This window comes from Schistocerca gregaria, chromosome 6 (genome assembly GCF_023897955.1).
Source record: "Schistocerca gregaria isolate iqSchGreg1 chromosome 6, iqSchGreg1.2, whole genome shotgun sequence".
NCBI lineage: Eukaryota > Metazoa > Arthropoda > Insecta > Orthoptera > Acrididae > Schistocerca > Schistocerca gregaria.
Window position 1 is genome coordinate 192,914,221 of NC_064925.1, and position 20,644 is coordinate 192,934,864.

At 38.2% G+C, this 20,644-nt stretch overlaps 1 protein-coding gene across 1 annotated transcript in view; it reads right to left on the bottom strand.

Annotated features, from left to right (window-relative positions):
- LOC126278800 (formin-like) overlaps positions 1 to 20,644 on the bottom strand; it is a 246,586-nt gene that overhangs the window by 148,774 nt on the left and 77,168 nt on the right. The window contains exon 4 of the mRNA XM_049979073.1: positions 629 to 800. Within this exon, the coding sequence (XP_049835030.1) occupies positions 629 to 800 (172 nt within the window). The remainder of the gene's footprint in view (positions 1 to 628; positions 801 to 20,644) is intronic.

Consider the following 20,644-nt stretch of genomic DNA (forward strand, 5'->3'; position numbering starts at 1 on the left):
ACTGATAGTTCGGTAATTTTCACATCTGTCAACACCTGCTTTCTTTGGGATTGGAATTATTATATTATTCTTGAAGTCTGAGAGTATTTCACATGTCTCATACATCTTGCTCACCAGATGGTAGAGTTTTGTCAGGACTGGCTCTCCAAAGGCCATCAGTAGTTCCAATGGAATGTTGTCTACTCCCGGGGCCTTGTTTTGACTTAGGTCTTTCAGTGCTCTGTCAAACCCTTCACACAGTATCATACCTCCCATTTCATCTTCATCTTCCTCTACATTTCTTCCATTTCCACAATATTGTCCTGAAGTACATCGCCCTTGTATAGACCCTCTATATACTCCTTCCACCTTTCTGCTTTCCCTTCTTTGCTTAGAACTGGGTTTCCATCTGAGCTCTAGAGATACATACAAGTGGCCTGCTTTTCTCCAAAGGTCTCTTTAATTTTCCAGTAGGCAGTATCTATCTTACCCCTAGTGAGATAAGCCTCTACATCCTTACATTTGTCCTGTAGACATCCCTGCTTAGCCATTTTGCACTTCCTGTTGATCTCATTGTTGAGATGTTTGTATTCTTTTTTGAATGTTAATTGATAGTTATTTCACACAACAGTGGTATTTATGAACTTACCAGCTTCTGTGCAGTGAGCTACAGGTCGAATTGTGTCAGTGTTGACAGACTCCTGTGGAATTCCTGCTGGGCTAGGAGAAGGCCAAGCTGAACTTCTCAGTTTCCCAGGGGTTGGGGTTGGGGGTGCTGCTGCTGGTGCCTCTGTGTGGGCCCAGTAATACATCAGGTCCAGCTACACAGACAAATGAAAGGCTGTTTTTGAAAGCATAAAAGTCACAAAAGAATATATTTTATTCCACTATACTAAACACAGTTACATGAGAATTGTATGGCATTAGCGATAGTACAGTCCAGTACCCAAAAAACAACATACCAAGAAGGAATTAACCAAATGGGTTGGTAATCAGTACCTGTGATGTACACATGTAAATGATTACAATTTCTGAACAATTGGATTCTTTAATCAACAGAAAGAGCTTCACAAATTGAATAAGTCAGTAATGCATTGGTCCACCTGTGGCCCTTATGCAAGCAGTTATTCAGATTGGTATTGGCTGATGGAGTTGTTGGATGCCCTCTACATCTACATCTACATCTACAACTACATCCATACTCTGCAAGCCACCTGACGGTGTGTGGTGGAGGGTACCCTGAGTGCCTGTATCGGTTCCCCCTTCTATTCCAGTCTCATATTGTTCATGGAAAGAAGGATTGTCGGTATGATTCTGTGTGGGCTCTAATCTCTCTGATTTTATCCACATGGTCTCTTTGCGAGATATTCATAGGAGGGAGCAATATACTGCTTGACTCTTCGGTGAAGGTATGTTCTCGAAACTTTAACGAAAGCCCGTACCAAGCTACTGAGTGTCTCTCCTGCAGAGTCTTCCACTGGAGTTTATCTATCATCTCCGTAATGCTTTCACGATTACTAAATGATCCTGTAACGAAGCACGCTGCTCTCTGTTGGATCTTCTCTATCTCTTCCATCAACCCTATCTGGTACGGATCCCACACTGCTGAGCAGTATTCAAGCAGTGGCCAACAAGTGTACTGTAACCTACTTCCTTTGTTTTTGGATTGCATTTCCTTAGGATTCTTCCGATGAATCTCAGTCTGGCATCTGCTTTACCGACGATCAACTTTATATGATCATTCCATTTTAAATCACTCCTAATGCCTACTCCCAGATAATTTATGGAATTAACTGCTTCCATTTGCTGACCAGCTATTTTGTAGTTAAATGATAATGGATCTTTCTTCCTATGTATTCGCAGCACATTACACTTGTCTACTTTCAAATTCAGTTGCCATTCCCTGCACCATGCGTCAATTCGTTGCAGATCCTCCTGCATCTCGGTACAATTTTCCATTGTTTCAACCTCTCGATACACCACAGCATCATCTGCAAAAAGCCTCAGTGAACTTCCGATGTCATCCACCAGGTCATTTATGTATATTGTGAATAGCAACGGTCCTATGACACTCCCCTGCGGTACACCTGAAATCACTCTTACTTCGGAAGACTTCTCTCCATTGAGAATGACATGCTGTGTTCTGTTATCTAGGAACTCCTCAATCCAATCACACAATTGGTCTGATAGTCCATATGCTCTTACTTTGTTCATTAAACAACTGTGGAGAACTGTATCTAATACCTTGCGGAAGTCGAGATACACGGCATCTAACTGTGAACCCGTGTCTATGGCCCTCTGAGTCTCGTGGACGAATAGCGCGAGCTGGGTTCAACATGACCGTCTTTTTCGAAACCCATCCTGCTTAATTCTGCACAACTGGCACATAATATCTTCAAAATCCTGCTCCAAACTGTTCTCAATTTGGGAGAGATCCAGCAACCTTCCTGGCTGAGGTAAGATTTGGCAAACATGAGGGCAAGCAGTAGAAGCTCTCACCACGTGCAGGCAGAAATTAACTTGCTGAAATGTAAGCCCAGAATGGCTTGCCTTGAAGATCAACAAAAAAGACATATAATGTCATTGATGTACCACTGTGCTGTAATGGCGCCACAGATGACAACCATAGGGGTCCTGCTATGAAATGAAACAGCACCCAAGACACCAGTTGCATGTTGAATCATTGATGATGATGACAAATTCTGGGCTCTTAGTGCCTCTCTCATGATTGCACGTTCATCACATTCTGTCATCTCTAGTTAACAGCTTTCTTCTTGACATTGTGTTTGGCTGTGGTTCACCTATTCCTGCAATTATCATCATCATCATCAGATATTGACATCATCTCTATTCAAATGTTGAGCAATTCACCAGTTACTACAACTGGCTTCATTGAGTCCAACTACAGTTTCTCAGATGCTGTGAGGCATCGTTACTGTCCAACTGAGTACATTGAATGAAATTCACAAAGACCTCATGTCCTGGTATTGCCATGTTCCATGTTTGTTCTCCTTGTCAGCTGCATAATGAAATAGTGTTGTAGCACCACACACTCATCTGTCAGTCACCAAAGCACACAATTTTTTGTTTTCCGTCAATACTGCATAGATATCAATCTTTGAGCAATATGTACAAACCAGTAGTGCACCATTTTTTGATGGCTTTGACAGTACTACTACAAATAAGAGGCAGAATAGAAATGTGAGAGATTATATATAACCATATATAACACGTTCAAGTGGCAGATGTGGACTGCCCACAATTTATTGGTTATGACTATAGATTAAAACTGATGAGACTACAAAAATACAGGACATTTTGGAAATATGACATGGATAAACTTAAAGAACCACAGGTTGCTGAGTGTTTCAGAAGGAGAATTAGGTAACAATTGGCAACAATGGTGTAAATGATTGCAGTAGAAGATTAATGGGTAGCTTTGAGAGATGAAATAGTGAAAGCGGCAGAGTATCAAATAGGTAAAAAGATAAGGTCTAGTAGAAATCCTTGGATAATGCTGGAAATGTTGAATTTAATTGATGAATGGAGAAAATATAAAAATGCAGCAACTGAATCTTGTGAAAGGAACACAGGCATCTAAAAATTGAGACTGACAAAGTGCAAAATGTCTAAGCAGGAATGGCTAGAGGACAAATGCAAGGATATAGAAGAACAAATTACTAGGAGACAGATACCACCAATAGGAAAATTAAAGAGGTTTTTGGAGAAAAAAAACAGCTGTATGAATATCAAGAGCTCAGTTGGAAAACCATTACTATCAGTTTAGTAAGTGATGGTTGATAAAAAAAACTTTGCAGCAGAATGGAAAAACTAGCGGAAGCTGATCTCAGAGAAGATTGGTTTGGATTCTTGAGAGGTGTAAGTACATAATAGGAAATACTGACCCTATGACTTATCTTAGAAGATAGGTTAAGGAAAGGCAAACCTACATTTAAAGCATTTGTAGACTTAGAGAATGCTTTTGACATGTTTACTAGAACACACTCTTTGGAATTCTGAAGGTAGTATGCAAAAAAAATGCAAGGAGCAAACGACCATTTACAACTTGTACAGAGACCAGACTGGAGTTACATGAGTCAAGGGGCACGGAAGGGAGGCAGTGTCTGAGAAGGGACTGAGACAGGGTTGTAGCTATCCCTGGTGTTATTCAATCTGCACACTGAGTCTGTAGTAAAGGAAATCAAAGAAAAATTTGGAGTAGGAATTAAAGTCCATGTAGTAGTATGGTTTTCTGCCTAAAGGTAGATCTCATCATGGGTTAAGCCTCTTCCACTTTTGTCTGTCCATAGCCAGTCTCTTCATTTCTGAATATTTGCCTCCTTTTATATTGTCCAGCATTTGATATCTTCTTTTTCCTCTCCCCCTTTTTCCCTTAACCATTCCTTCTATTCCTTCCTTCAATAAACAGTCCCTCTGCAAACAATGTCCAATCCAGTTCCATTTTCTCTTTCTGATAACTTTCAGCATGCTTCTTTCTTCTCTAACTCTTCTTAATACTTCTTCATTCCTTATTCAATCTCCCCATTTCACTTTGACCATTCTTCTCCATATCCACATATCTAGTGCCTCCAATCATTCATCTTCCTTCCTGAATGTCCAGGTCTCCACACCATATAGTGCAACAATCCAGATATAATATTTGGCAAGTTTTTTCCTCGGATCTTCGTTTAGTGATCCACAAAGTAGTTTCTGTTTCCTCTTGAATCCTCCTTTTGGTATTTGCAATTTTTTTCCTAATTTCTGTTGAGTAATACATATTATCATCATCATCCTCCATTATTACACTTCCCAAATAATTGAAGTTATTCACTTGCTCTATTTCCTCTCCCCGTATTTTCATATGACATTTTCTCCCCTTTCCTTCAATTACCATGCTTTTTGTTTTCTTCTTGTTAATCTTAATTCCATTTTCTTCTAATTTTGTGTTTAGCTCATCTCACATTTGTACCGTCTCTCTTGCACTCTCTGCCATCACAATCATGGCTTCTGGAAATCTTACACACTCCACTCTCTGACCCCCCTATACAAGCTCCTCTCCTTCCATAAAAGCTTTCACTAATAATTTCCTCCAGATATATATTGAACAGTGTTGGTGATAAACAACAACCTTACACCTCTTCCCAGTTCTATTTCTTCACCCATCACACCTCCTATTCCTACTCTTGCTCCCTGGTTAAAATACAAATTTCTAATTTGCCATCTATCCCTCCAATCAAGTCCATGTTTCCTTAGGATTTCCATCTGTTTGTTCCATGTGACACAGTCACAAGCCTTTTCAAGATCAATGAACACAACATACACCTTCCTTTTCTTCTCCATGTACCTCTCCCCTATCACTCTCAGTAGCCTAATGGCATCTCTAGTTCCCACTCCTCACCTGAAACCAAATTGTTCATCTCCTATTATGCAATTCATCTTTCCATATAGCCTTCTGTTGAGCATCCTCAGAAACACTGTCTGCATGCAATATCAGGCTCACTGTTCTATGTTCCTCTCACTTTTTGCTATTTTTTTCTTTTCTACAGGTTTTAAGATACTTTTTGTAAAGTCCTTTGAACATTTTCCTGTCACGTATATTTGATTACACAATTCAATCAACTCCCTTTACCCTTCTTTCTCCAATGACTTTAACAGTTCCACAGCAATCTCATCAATTCCCGTTGCCTTCATAGATTCTTCAATCTCACTAGTTAGTATTGCAGTTCCTTTGTTATCATCTGCAACTTTATCTTCTTCTTCTTCTTCTTCTATCCCAAGGTCTTCTTCACTTGGTCAGCTGTCTGCAACATATAGCCACTCAATCGAGGAGAAGAAATAAAAAGTGAGTTTTTGCCAGTGATACTGTAATTCTGTCAGAGATGGCAAATGACTTGAAAGAGCAGTTTAACAGAATGGAGAGTGTCTTGAAAGGAGAATATAAGTTAATCAACAAAAGCAAAACAAGGGTAATGGATGTAATCAAATTATATTAGGCAAAGCTGATGCAATTACAGTTGGAAACAAGACACTGTAAGTAGTGGATGAGTTTTGTTGTTTGGCTGCTACAATAACTGATGTTGGCTGAAGAAAACAGGATACAAAATTTAGACTGACAATGGCAAGAAAAGTGCTTTTGAAGAAAAGAAGTTTGTTAACATCAAATATAGATTTTAATGTTAGGAAGTGAAAAAAACATGAAGGGAGTACAAAAGATGGCTACAGTAAGCAGATTCAAAATGGTGTAGGTTGCATTAGTTATTCGGAAACGATAAGGCTTGCACAGGACACGGTAGCATCAAACTAATCTTCAGACTGGAGATGACAATGACAACAACATGTGGTCTACCAATTTATTAGAACAACTATTATCAGAAACTCTCAAAGCAAATTTCCTGACAGCCAACATTTTGTATGATTATTGTCTGTACTAATTATCTGATGTAAAATGCACCATTCATCTCATCAACCACTTATGTGCAGTTCCTGAGAAAGGCTCTCTGTAACTGTGGATGCAACATAACTACATGCCAACAGCTTCCATGCTCATGGCCTTATAAGTATCAAGGTATATAACAAAATTTAATTTAGAGTAGTGATTTTATTCCATTTTATATTACTGTATAGCAACACACAGTTGTAAACCAATTAATTTTTGTACTTCTTATGTGGTTTATTATGATTTTTTTCCTTTCTCAGACGTTAAGTCTGGTTAAAAATGGAAAGTGATGTGGACCTTGATCAAGCATGACTTCCTTTTAACTGTACGGTATATGTTACATTGCATTTAGGACCTTTTGGGTAATTGAACATGTATCAATAATTACAGATTTCTGTAGTTGTATTTATACGTTTGGATGTAGCTGTATTGCATTGGTGTACTGGTGGATATTGTGTGGTATGACACCTGCAGTTGATAGTATAATTGGTATAATGTCAACTTTATGCTGATGCCACCATGTCCTTGACTTCCTCAGCCAGTTGGATGTATTTTTGAATTTTTTTCCTGTTTCCTTCTGTATATTTGTTGTATTGGGTATGGATATTTTGATTAGTTGTGTTAATTTCTTCTTTTTATTGGTGAGTATGATGTCAGGTTTATTATGTGGTGTTTTATCTGTTATAATGGTTCTGTTCCAGTATAATTTGTATTCATCATTCTCCAGTAGATTTTGTGGTGCATACTTGTATGTGGGAACGTGTTGTTTTATTAGTTTATGTTGTATGGCAAGTTGCTGATGTATTATTTTTGCTACATTGTCATGTCTTCTGGGGTATTCTGTATTTGCTAGTATTATACATCCACTTATGATGTGATCTACTGTTTACTTGTTGTTTGCAAAGTCTGCATTTATCTGTTGTGGTATTGGGATCTACAATAATATGCTTTCCGTAATATCTGGTGTTTATTGTTTGATCCTGTATTGCAATCATGAATCCTTCTGCCTCACTGTATATATTGCCTTTTCTCAACCATGTGTTGCATGCGTCTTGATCGATGTGTGGCTGTGTTATATGATACGGGTGGTTGCCATGTAGTGTTTTCTTTTTCCAATTTACTTTCTTCATATCTGTTGATGTTATGTGATCTAAAGGGTTGTAGAAGTGGTTATGAAACTGCAATGGTGTAGCCGATGTATTTATATGAGTGATTGCTTTGTGTATTTGCTAGTTTCTGCTCGTTCTATAAAGAATTTTCTTAAATTGTGTGTGTGTGTGTGTGTGTGTGTGTGTGTGTGTGTGTGTGTGTGTGTGTGTGTGTGTGCGCGCGCGCGCGCGCCCCCGTATATACCTATCCCTTTTTTCCCCTAAGGTACGTCTTTCTGCTCCTGGGATTGGAATGGCTCCTTACCCTCTCCCTTAAAACCCACATCCATTCATCTTTCCTTCTCCTTCCCTCTTTCCTGACAAGCAACCGCCGGTTGCGAAAGCTCGTAATTTTGTGTGTGTGTTTGTGTGTTATTTTATTGTGCTTGTCTACCGGCACTTTCCCACTTGGTAAGTCTTGGAATCTTTGTTTTTAATATATTTGTCCATAATGTAGATTTTTTATGCTGATAAACCCCCTTCCTCCTTCCTTTCTGCTTAATGTGAATCTTTCTGTTGCTGAAAGTATGTGATGTATTCTATATTTGTGGCATTGTGATCATGTAAGTGTATTGAGTACTTCTAGGTCTGTGTTACTCCATTTCACTACTCCAAATGACTAGGTCAATATTGGTATAGCATAAGTATTTATAGATTTTGTTTTGTTTCTTGCTGTCAATTCTGTTTTCAGCATTTTTGTTAGTCTTTTTCTATATTTTTCTTTTTGTTCTTCTTTAATATTTGTATTATCTATTCCTATTTTTTGTCTGTATCCTAGATATTTATAGGCATCTGTTTTTTCCTTTGCTTCTATGCAGTCGGTATGGTTATCCAATATGTAATCTTCTTGTTTAGAGTGTTTTCCCTTAACTATGCTGTTTTTCTTACATTTGTCTGTTCCAAAAGCCATATTTATATCATTGCTGAATACTTCTGTTATCTTTAGTATTATTATTATTATTATTATTATTATTATTATTATTATTATTATTATTATTATTATTATTATTATTATTATTATTATATTCACCAGCATGGAGAGAGCCCTAGCATGTCACCTGGTTATTTTGCATACCTGAGTCTTCACAGAGCTTGTAAGTTAATGATGTAACTGTTTCAGATCCACAAGTCATCTAGAACTATCACTGTTATGTTTTATTTTGCATTCATGCAGGATATTTGCTATTTATCTTGATATTGTGTTAAATATATGAAACTATGTTAACATATGACGATTTTTGAAATATTGTTATATCTGAAATTCACAATTATATTTTGAATTTTGTAAATTGTGCAGTTATTTACCTATTTTCTTCACTTTCTTGATTGACAAAAAAATGGTTCTAATGGCTCTGAGCACTATGGGACTTAACATATATGGTCATTAGTCCCCTAGAACTTAGAACTACTTAAACCTAACTAACTGAAGGACAACACGCAACACCCAGCCATCACAAGGCAGAGAAAATCCCTGACCCCGCCGGGAATCAAACCCGGGAACCCGGGCGTGGGAAGCGAGAACGCTACCGCACGACCACGAGATGCGGGCTTGATATGACATCAACAGTATGAAAGTTTTCTCACAAATGAATTACAGTTTTGAGATTACTAGGCGACATCACGTGAGCTTCGGAAAGAGTAGCAGCCATTTTTCACCAGCATCAACTATTATAAAACACCCCTGAACTATTTGCTCTTCACAAAATGGACAACAACAAATAATTTTCAATTAGCCTTGACAAGTTTTTCTCCAATATTAATTTATCTGTCATGGTGCAGCACACTGTGTTTAAGAAACAAATCTGTATTACCAAAACCTTGTGGGAGTGACAACTGACTACTCAATAAGTGACAAGTGTAGTGTGTCTAATATGTCATGTTCTTTGTTGATTCCTGTTCTGCTTTGTTCACTAATGTATATGCACTTGTTTTCATACCTGTGCACAGTAAAGTGGAATTTGTTACACTGTTATTTTGTGTATTACTTTATATGAAGGAGACAGTGTCACTATTTAATTGATGACTCTGAGGAAATTGTGCTCTCATGAATATATTATCTACTTTGATTCACATAGATACATACCACCATGACTACTATGGATAACCTACCACACACGATCGATGGTGATATCCACAATGTTAAAAATGAGTTCAAGGCTTACAGCGTCTGTCTCCTGTACTTCAACTACCAAATTCTGTGACATGAACATATCCATTTCTGAACATCATGACTTCAGCCACACTGGTTCTGAGATCAGACATAGTGAAGCAAACACAGAACACTGTTCTGCACAGCCACATATCTGTGCTGTGTGACATCTCATCCAGAGTGATCATGAATATGGTTCTTCCACCCGCACTGTTACCACCTATGAGAGCAACAGACTTTTCACTCATTGGCTCTCATGGTCCTGCCACATCATGTTTGCAAATTTAAGTCCCACCATTTATGCCCAATCAACTAGGAATCTGGTTTGCAATAATGGAGAACATTTTCACACAATAGAAAATCAGTGACAATTTTGAACAGTTCACCTTATTGACCAGTAATTCCATCAATGTGCCACTTTAGTGGTGTCTGACACATTATGATCCCACTCCCCTCTAGCAAGATTAAAATTCTCTAGAGACGGCACCGATTTTGTGTTGTGCAAAACGAATGTGTCAAAACCAAATCCTGTACCATGAGAAGTATAGTAACAAAACACAATATGAACCTGGTGATAAATGCATGGAATGATAGATGCCATTATCATTCCAGATGTTTTGCTATTATACAATCTGGCAACAACAATTGCTACCCTATGTGAAGTTAATCTTAATAGCTCACGAAGAAAATCCATTATGCAGGTTGCCAATATATTGCACATCTGCTCAATTTACACACCACAGTGGCCACAAAAACAACTCCCTTTCATTCTGAAGACAGCCAAACCATATCAGACCAGCCTGAAGTACCACTGCATCACTGTGAGCTCTGATCCACCTGCAGATCACCAAGCGTCCCTAAGGACCTAAAAACTCGTTGCGCAATCATTGAAAGACAGGCTGAACAGTTGGAAGCACTGCAACTGTGGACCACTAAGAGCATTTGCATCCCTCATACCTCCCCACCCCTATCACACAGTCTCAAGACCACTCAGGCAAACATTTGCTGGTTCCACAGACATTTTAGTCACCTGGCTACAAAGTGCAAGAACTATGTTTGCACCCCAACACCAAATACCAATCTTATTTAGGTGTAATGCAGAACATCATTCAAATATAGCACATACCGTTAGAGAACAGTCAGCACCCAAAGCCAAAATGTTTTTAACAACTGTTCATTGTACTGTGTGTTGTGACAACTTTGATGCTGCCAACTACCAAATGACTACACAAGACTGGCTACATACAGACTTCATGTTTTAATCAACACAGAATGCCATACCCTACCCAGACTCAAAACACAGTATGGTCCCTTTAATGACAGTTAATGATAATGTCATATGCACATACAGTCACAAGACTTTGGATTTGATTATCACTCTCACCAAGAATGCCAAATGGACTGTCACGTTAATAAAGATTGCTCAACCTATTTTTGGCACTGATTTCCTCACACATGCATGTCACTTTAATTTTGTATCAGGGTAGATAATGTAAATGCTACCATATAGAATGACAATGATCATTACTGGGAGTCCTAACACCAGAACTTAAAGTTAGACTTCCATTCCCACAGAAAAAGAGTACACAGTTTTCAGGCATAAAACGACCAACTTATGTAAGAAGAACATGGTAACATAGCATTGAAAACATAAGGTGAACTCCAAACGGCCATGAAAACACTGGAAGAGCTTACAATACCTACACAATGCAACTGTGATCTGGCACCGCAGTGTCCATGGATAAGCACCCAGTGAAGCCACAGAGTGTGATCCCACACCCCATGGCGCATCATACCCATACCAACCCTACCTGTTTCATCATGTGCAAGTCAGATCATGCTGTATTGGCTATCACTAACTTCGACGGAGATGGGAAGGCACTGGCAAGCAGATGGGGTGGGGCAGGGCAGGGCAGGTGGTGGCAAGCAGACAGATGTTTTTTTCTACAATATTGTTTTTCAAACTTTCTGGGTCCTTGGATCTCTCCCATTGTATACAAGCAAGGGGCGATTTCTGTTGTACAACAATTGTTCAACAATTCTGGAACTGTGACCACAAAATTTTTCTGCATTACCTTTTACTTATTATGCATGGTCTCTAAATATTCTTCTCCACAACTGATACGCCATTCCCAACACTGTTTCCACTTTTGTAAGCAGTCTTGGCATGCCTTTTGCTGGGTTGTGTGAAGTGCTGTCTGCGAATTTTCTTTTATTTCGTCATCTATGTAAATCTTCATCCTTTCAATGGAGTTTTCAACTTTGGAAACAAAAAAATGTCCACAGGGTCCTGGTCTGGAGAGTATGGAAGATAAGTCAGCACAGTCTTTTCATTTTTTGTGCAATAGTCACACACCAACAAGAATCAATGTGAAGTTGTGTTATCATGATGCAAGAACCATGAATTGTCTCATCATATTTCAGGTTGTTTCCTTGTCAGATTTTCTCATAAGCATCACAACACATGCCAAAATTGTGAACATGCTGGAATTTTTTGAACAGACCTTGTAATACAGCCAACATGTAAAAAATTAAGAAACACTGCTATCTTTAGTAATTCCTAAGTTAATTAAGTTTTAATATTATTACATCTTCTTCTTGCAAAAAAATCAGTGGGATTGATGAGACTGTTCCTTCTTCGTCAGATCTTAAATCTTTGGAGAAGACCTGATGATGTGACTTAACTGTTCTTCCACATTCACTCATGATCCATTTATCATGTTGTTGACTGCCAGCACTGAAAAACCAACCTTACACTGTTGGGAACGGAATTAAAACTCATGAGATCTTTTCACCTACTTGCAAATTATCCTGCGTCACCAAGTAGAAAACTCAAGCAGTTTTGACAAAACCAATCTCGATTTCAATGTGGAGTCTTTAGAAATATTAATAAATTGCTCTTGTTCTTCAATAGTAAGTGTTGACATAAACTCTTTAATGAAGTGACCTTGTATTTATCTTCTAGATTCAGAAAGTACTTCAGAAAGTTAGCATTCAGCACAGTTCAATGATCCTCAAGCACAGACTTCAATTATTCACTCAACTGAATCATTGTCTTTTACAAGTCAACAGTCTTTGATTTGTTTGATGTTGCCCACCATGAATTCCTCTCATGTGCCAATCTCTTCGTCTCAGAGTAGCACTTGCAACCTATGTCCTCAATTATTTGCTGGGTGTGTTCCAATCTGTCCTCCACAGTTTTTACCCTCTACAGCTCCCTCTAGTACCATGGAAGTTATTCCCTGATGTCTTAACATATGTCCTATCACCCTATCCCTTCTTGTCAAAGTATTCCATATGTTCCTTTCCTCTCCAATTCTGCACAGAACTTCCTCATTCCCTACCATAATTTTCAACATTTGTCTGTGGCACCACATCTCATATGCTTTGATTCTCTTCTGTTCCAGTTTCCCCACATTCCATATTTCAGTACCAAATATGCTCTGCTCCAAAACTATATTCACAGAAATTTCTTCCCCAAATTAAGGCCTAAGTTTGATACTAGTATACTTATGTTGGCCAGGAATGCCCTTTTTGCCAGTGCTGGACTGCTTCTGATGGTGTTCTTGCTCAGTCTGTCATTTGTTATTTTGCTGCCTTGTTATCAGAATTCCTTAACTCCATCTACTTCATGACCATCAATCCTGATGTTAAGTTTCTCACTGTCCTCGGTTCTGCTGCTTCTCATTACTTTTGTCTTTCTTTGATTTACTCTCAAATCCATATCTGTACTCATTAGACTGTTTATCCCAATCAGCAGATCTGCAATTCTTCAATTTCACTGAGAATAGCATCATTATCAGCAATCTTAGCATTGATATGCTTTCATGTTTAATATCAGTTCCACTCCTGAACCTTTCTTTTATTTTCATCATTGTTTCTGTGATATATAAGAGGGGCATTCAATAAGGAATGCCCCACATTCTCTTAAAAGCCATTAATATACACATACAAACCTCCTTGTTGATGCTTCACATTTGATGGCTGTTCTGTGTGCCAGTGAGGCTCCGTGCAGTTCTGGCAGATGGCAGAGCGTCAAAATGGTGTCTACATATGAGTCATTATAATCAGCATGCCATATTGAATTCTTGTGTGCAGAAAAAGAAACTGTCGTGGGCATCCATAAATATTTGTGTGCAATGTATGGTGATGCTGTAGTTGTAGGAGTACAGTTGAGCTATGGGTAAAGAAAGTTACAGTGTCAGGAAATGCAGAAACAGAGCTCCATGAGCAGCAACACTCAGGATGTCCTGTCACAGTCACTGCTCCAGACATGCTGAATTGTGTGGATGTCATTATTTATCCTGATCAGTGCATCAGACCTTGACAATTGGCTCTACAGTTGTCGGTCAGCATTGGAAGTGTATCTGCAATAATTGAGGTTCTCAGACATTCAAAGAGATGCTCACGATGGGTTCCATGTATGCTCACAGCAGATCACAAGATTCAAAGAAAGGCCATTTCATCTGAATTGTTGGAGCATTCTGGGACCAATGGAGACGCCTTTCCATCACAGATCGCTATGGGGAGCGAAATTTGGGTGCACCAGTTTGCACTATAAACAAAAAGGCAGTCCATGTAGTGGTGGTATCCTCATTCTCCATGAAAGAAGAAAAGGTATGGTGACAGTCTTCTGGGATTGTATTGGCATCATTCTTGTGGATGTGATGCCAAGAGGGCCAACCATCAATTCAGAGGCATATATGAAAACTCCGAATAAGCTCAAGAACCATTTCAGACATGTTTCATCGGACAAGAATCTAGCAGAAATCTTGCTCCAACATGATAATGCATGGGCACACACAAATCTGAGAACCCAAGAAGACACTGCCAAATTGGGTGGACATCATTACCTCATCCACCCTACAGTCCAAACCTGGCACCCTCTGACTTCCATCTCTTTGGGCCACTTGAAGATTCTCTACACGGAACACACTTTGAAGACGATGAGTGTGTCAGCCGTGCAGCAAAAACGTGGCTACACCTACAAGACAAGAGCTTTTACCTGCAGGGAATACATGGTCTTCCACAGCATTGGCGCAGGGCCATAGAATGTGATGGAGACGAGCATTGACAAGACATGTTGATGTGTATTGTCACCAAATCCTCACTCTTAACAATAAATATGTTCTGAGGAAAAGAATATGGGGTATTACTTATTAAACAACTCTCATATATTGAACATAGGGGTGAAAGACTGCATCTCTTTCTTACACCCTTTTTAATCTGAGTTCTTGGTATTTTACTCTTATTACTCCCTCTTGGCTCTTACACATATTACCCATCTCATTCTATAGTTTACCCCAATTTTCCTCAGAATTTTTAGCATCTTGTACCATTTGACGATGTCTGTCACTTTTTCCAGGTCAACAAATCCTATGAATGTGTGTGTAGTTTTCTTCAGTCTTGCTTCCATTATCAACCACAGCGTCAGAACTTCCTCTCCCATGCCTTTATCTTTACTTAAGTCAAACTGACCATCATCAAACAGATCCTCAATTCCCTATATTACTCTTGTCAGTAACTTGGATGCATGAGCTGTTAAGCTGATGTCTGACAATTCTCACACTTGTTACCTCTTGCAATCTTTGGCATTGTGTGGATGGTATTTTCCCAAAGTTGGATGGGTATCACCAGACTCATTCCACACACCAATATGAATCTTGATTTTGTTGCCACTTCCACCAATGGTTTTAAAAATCCTGTTGGAATATTATCTATCCCTTCTGCCTTATCTGATCTTAAGTCTTCCGATGCTCTTTTAAATTCTGATCCTAATACCGGATCCCCTATCTTTTCCATACTGACTCCTGTCTCTTCTTCAATAACACCAGACAAATATTCTGTCTCATACCTTCATTGTACTCTGTAAACCTATCCAAACTCTCCTCTGCATTTAACAGTGGAATTTCTACTGCACTCTTGATATTACCACACTCACTTTTAATTTCACCAAAAGTTATTTGGACTGCTCTGTTTGCTGAGCCAGTCATTCCAACAATTATTTCTTTTTACATTTCTTCACATTCTTCATGCAGCCATTTCGTCTTAGCTTCCCCACACTTCTTATTTCATTCCTAAGTGACGTATTCCTGTATTTCTGAATCTATCTTGACATTTTTGTACTTACTTCTTTGTTTTTCTTTCCAATTTCTATGACTGCCCTTTTTGCAGATGTCCATTCCTCTTCAACTGAACTGCTTACTGAACTATTCCTTATTGCAGTATCAGCAGCCTTAGAGAACTTCATGCATCACTCTTCATTGGTTAGTCCTTCCACATCACACTTCTTTGTGTATCCATTCCTCCTGACTGATCTCTAACTTCATCCTACTCTTCGTCACTGCTAAATTTTGATCTGATCCTAGGTGTGCCATACAATCCAGTATCTGATTTCGGAAGCCCTGTGACCATGATGTAATCTAACTGAAATATTTCTGTATCATCACGCATTTTCCAAGTATATCCCCTCCTCTTGTGATTCTTGAACAGAATATTCACTATTACTAGCTGAAATTGATTACAGAATTCAATTAGTCTTTCTCTCCTCTAATTTCTTGTCCCAAGCCCATCTTCTCCTGTTTCCTTTTCTTTGACTCCTTCCCCTACAGCTGCATTCCAGTCCCCCATGACTATTATATTTTCATCCCCCTTTATGTACTGTATTGCCCTTTCAATAACTTCACATACTTTCTCTATCTCTTTATCTTCAGCTTGCAACATCAGCACGAATACCTGAACTACCGTTATCAGTGTTGGTTTGCTGTCAGTTCTGATAAGAACAACCCTATCACTGAACTGTTCACAGTAACACACTCTCTGCCCTACCTTTATATTCATAATGAATCCTATTCTTCTTATACCATTTTCTGCTGTTGTTGGTATTACCATATACTAATCTGACCAGAAATCCTTGTCATCTTACCATTTCACTTCACTGGCCCCTACTTTATCTAAACTGAGCCTTTCCATTTCCCTTTTCAGTTTTTCTAGCTTCCCTACCACATTCAAACTTCTGACATTCCATGCCTCGACTTGCAGGAAGTTATCTTTTGTTGGTTATTCAATCTTTTCTCATGGTCACCTCTGCCTTGCCAGTCCCTGCCCAGAGATTCGAGTGAGGGACTGTTCCTGAATCTTTTTCCCAATGGAGATATCATCATGGCACTTTTTCAGTTACGTGCCACATGTCTTGTGGACACACATTATGTGTCTAATTTAGTAGTTTCCATTACCTTATGCATCCACATGCTGTTTGATCACTGCTGATTCTTTCACCTGAAGGGACAGTTTCCCTCCTCAAGGGCAAGAGTGCTTTGAACCTCCATCCACCCCTCCACCTTCTTTGACAAAGCTGTTAGCAGACTGAGGGTGACCTCTTATGCCATAAGTCTTTGGCTGCCAATGATGACAATTTTTATTCGAAAATTTAAATAGTGGCAAGGTCCAGGCACAAGACCAAGGACATTTTCTTTACTAATCAAGGACTCTACTCCTTTAACACTATGTAAGGACCAAGGAAAATATGTCTTTATCATCCTACATTTTCTCCAGAGTAACAGTTTCTTCCTGGAAGATAAAGTTTTGCGTGAAAGTTGCAGAAAGTGGGTCTCATCACCTTGAAGGGATACACTCAGTAAATTTGGGATTTTAAAGATGTTAAATATATACCAGCTTCAAAGCAGTCATTGTATACACACTTCCCAAACTCTCATGTTTCTCTTGAACAAGATCATTGTTTAATTTTTAAGGACATCATATTCGCCACTGACTGGAGAAATTATTTATTTCACAATTGCAATTTCGGCCTTCTGGTTATTTTCAAGTCTTATTGCAAAAGCTGAAAGAATACAAAAATGAAGCACAGGGTGTATGTATGGAACTGGACAAACGTTTCATAGACGTAAATTACAAAATATTGTGAAAATAATCCATTGGTTAAATTTTACTTTGCACATGTCAGATTTTAAAATCATCTGACATGTACACATGTTGTCGTCACAACTAAGCCTTTTCAGTTTAGAGATATAGCAAACAGTCCATTTCATCCTCTTCACATTTCACTGCATCTTTAGTTTCATGGCAATGACTTCCAAAATTTGTTACAATTCTTTGAATTTTATCCATAGACAGTGCGACGTGATGTGACATACCTATGTCAAAATTTGTTTAATGTAGAAGCATCATTTACCAACATTGAACAAGTCAATCTTTGCAATATGTACTGACTGTCAGTTGAAAATCAATGCTGGCTTACAGAAGTGGTGCACATTTTTCAAGACCCATCTTGGTCCCTTTTTTACTTTTGGGACTCTAAATACACTCACATTATCTCGAGTTCCTAAGGTATTATACTTCTGCAGTTATTGGAAGAAATTCTACTGGACATAAGGCAATCAGTGAGGTACTAATATGATAGATGTACCTTCCAATGCATCTTATGGAAACATTTGGAGAGCGTTCAAATGGTTGTTCAGCAAATGCAAAATACTCTGTACATTCACCAAACTTGACACTTCTATACTTTTATCTGTGGTGAAAATTAAAACGAGAGGTCATTATATAACTCACGAAGAAATGAAATGCCTTACAACATGGGTCAATGCTGCTGTTAACTCAAGAAGAAATTTAACATGCAGCATTGTTTCTCTAGTCTCACTTTATAGCACGTAAAAATGCTCAAGGTCAATATTATTAGCACTTGGTATGACAGCCATGATATTAAACATGTAAACTATACCTGAGTTAAGCATGCACTTACATCTGATATAGTACAACTGATGTTTGTGGCATCTCTTCACCTAACAGCGGGACATTGGTTTGTGGTGCAAGTTGTCTTGATACTATTTGACCAACACATAGTTCTCTCAGAAGCTTCTTTCAAATGTCACAGCAGAAAGTATTTAGTTACATTAGAAAAAAATTTAAACAAAGACAGTGTGATAATAAAGTGACTGTAAAGAAAAAATTTACTTTCAGACATTAGAAAATTCACCATACTGTCCATTATAACTTTATGTAAACCACACATTGATATATTTATTCATTTGGGATTCATTTTGTGTAGCCTATCTTAGCTGCCTTATGCTGTACTTTTAGCACTTTCAAAACAACACTGCCAGTAAGGAAACCAAACAGTGTATTGAAACAGTGAATAAGCTTTGCACAGAAACATGAATGTCTTCAGTATAAGAAGTACATTAGTTAGTTAGTTAGTTAGTTAGTTAGTTAGTTATATTACTTGTTCCATGGATCATGAACACAATTCTTTCGTAATGATGTGGAACGTGTCAAAGTACACAAGATTCATTTATCCCAAATAATCATTGTTAGTCTTATATACGGTACAATTGTTAATGCTTACTGTATTTCTTTGGCCTATGTATAAAAATTCATCTATGGAGTAGAAGGAGTTGTCATTCAGGAATTCCCTTAACTTACTTTTGAATGCCAATTGGTTGTCTGCTAGACTTTTGACATTGTTTGGCAATTGACCAAAAATCTTTGTGGCAGTATAATTCACCCCCCTTTTGTGCCAATGTCAAATTCAATGAACGGTAGTGAAGGTCACCCTGTCTCCTAGTATTGTAGCTGTGGACTGTGCTATTAATTCTGAAGTGATCTGGGTTACTAACAACAAATTTCATTAGGCTATATATTGTGAAGCTACTGGCAATATCCCTAATTCTTTAAATAATTGTCTACAAGATGATCTTGGATGAGCCCCAGACATTATTCTGATAACACGTTTTTGTGCAATAAATACCTTCTTTCTTAGTGATGAATTGCCCCAAAAGATGATTCCGTAAGAAAGCAACGAATGAAAATATGCATGGTAAGCTAACTTACTGATGTGCTTGTCTCCAAAATTTGCAATGACACTAACAGCATAGGTAGCTGAGCTCAATCGTTTCAGTAGATTGTCAATGTGTGTCTTCCAGTTTAAATTCTGATCAATACAGACACCCAGAAATTTTGAACAATCTGCTTTAGCTAAAGATTTTCCCCCACACTCTATATTTATTTCCGGTGTTATGCCTTTCCCTGTACTGAACTGTATGTACAGTGTTTTTTCAAAGTTCAATGAAGTCCATTTGCGGAAAACCACCTAATAACTCTTTGAAAAACATTATTTGCATTTTCCTCAGCTGATTCTTGCTTTTTAGGCTTGATTACAATACTTGTGTCATCTGCAAAGAGAACCAAGTTTGCATCTTCATGAATATAATTAGGCAAGTCATTAACATATATTAAAAACAATAAAGGCCCCAAGACAGAACCCTGTGGTACCCCAATCTTGATACATCCCCAGTCTGAATAATCCGATGCCCTTTGTGTACTATGTGGGTTTACTGTTTCAACCTTCTGCATTCTACCAGTTAAATATGAAGTGAACCATCTGTGTACTGAACCATTCATTCCATAGTACTTCAGCTTATCTAAGAGTATTTCATGATCCACACAATCAAAAGCCTTAGACAGATCACAGAAAATCCCAATTGGTGATGTTCTACTATCCAGAGTGTTTAAAATTTGATCAGTGAAAGTGTGTATAGCACTATCTGTTGAAACACCTTTCTGAAAACCGAACTGACATTTTGTTTGTTAAAACGTTATTCCCACTAATGTGTAAAGTTACTCTTGAGTACATTACTTTTTCAAACACTTTTGAGAAGGATGTCAGAAGTGAAATAGGACAATAATTGTTGATGTCTGTCTTGTCACCTTTTTTATACAAGGGTTTAACTATGGCATATTTCAATCTGTCAGGAAATATTCCCTGATTCAATGAGCTATTACATATGTGGCTAAGAACTCTACTTATCAGGTGTGGACAAGATTTTAGTATTCTATTGGAGATACCATCAGTTCCATGTGAGTTTTTATTCTTAAGTGAATTTATTATTTTCTTAATTTCAGACTGTGAGGTGG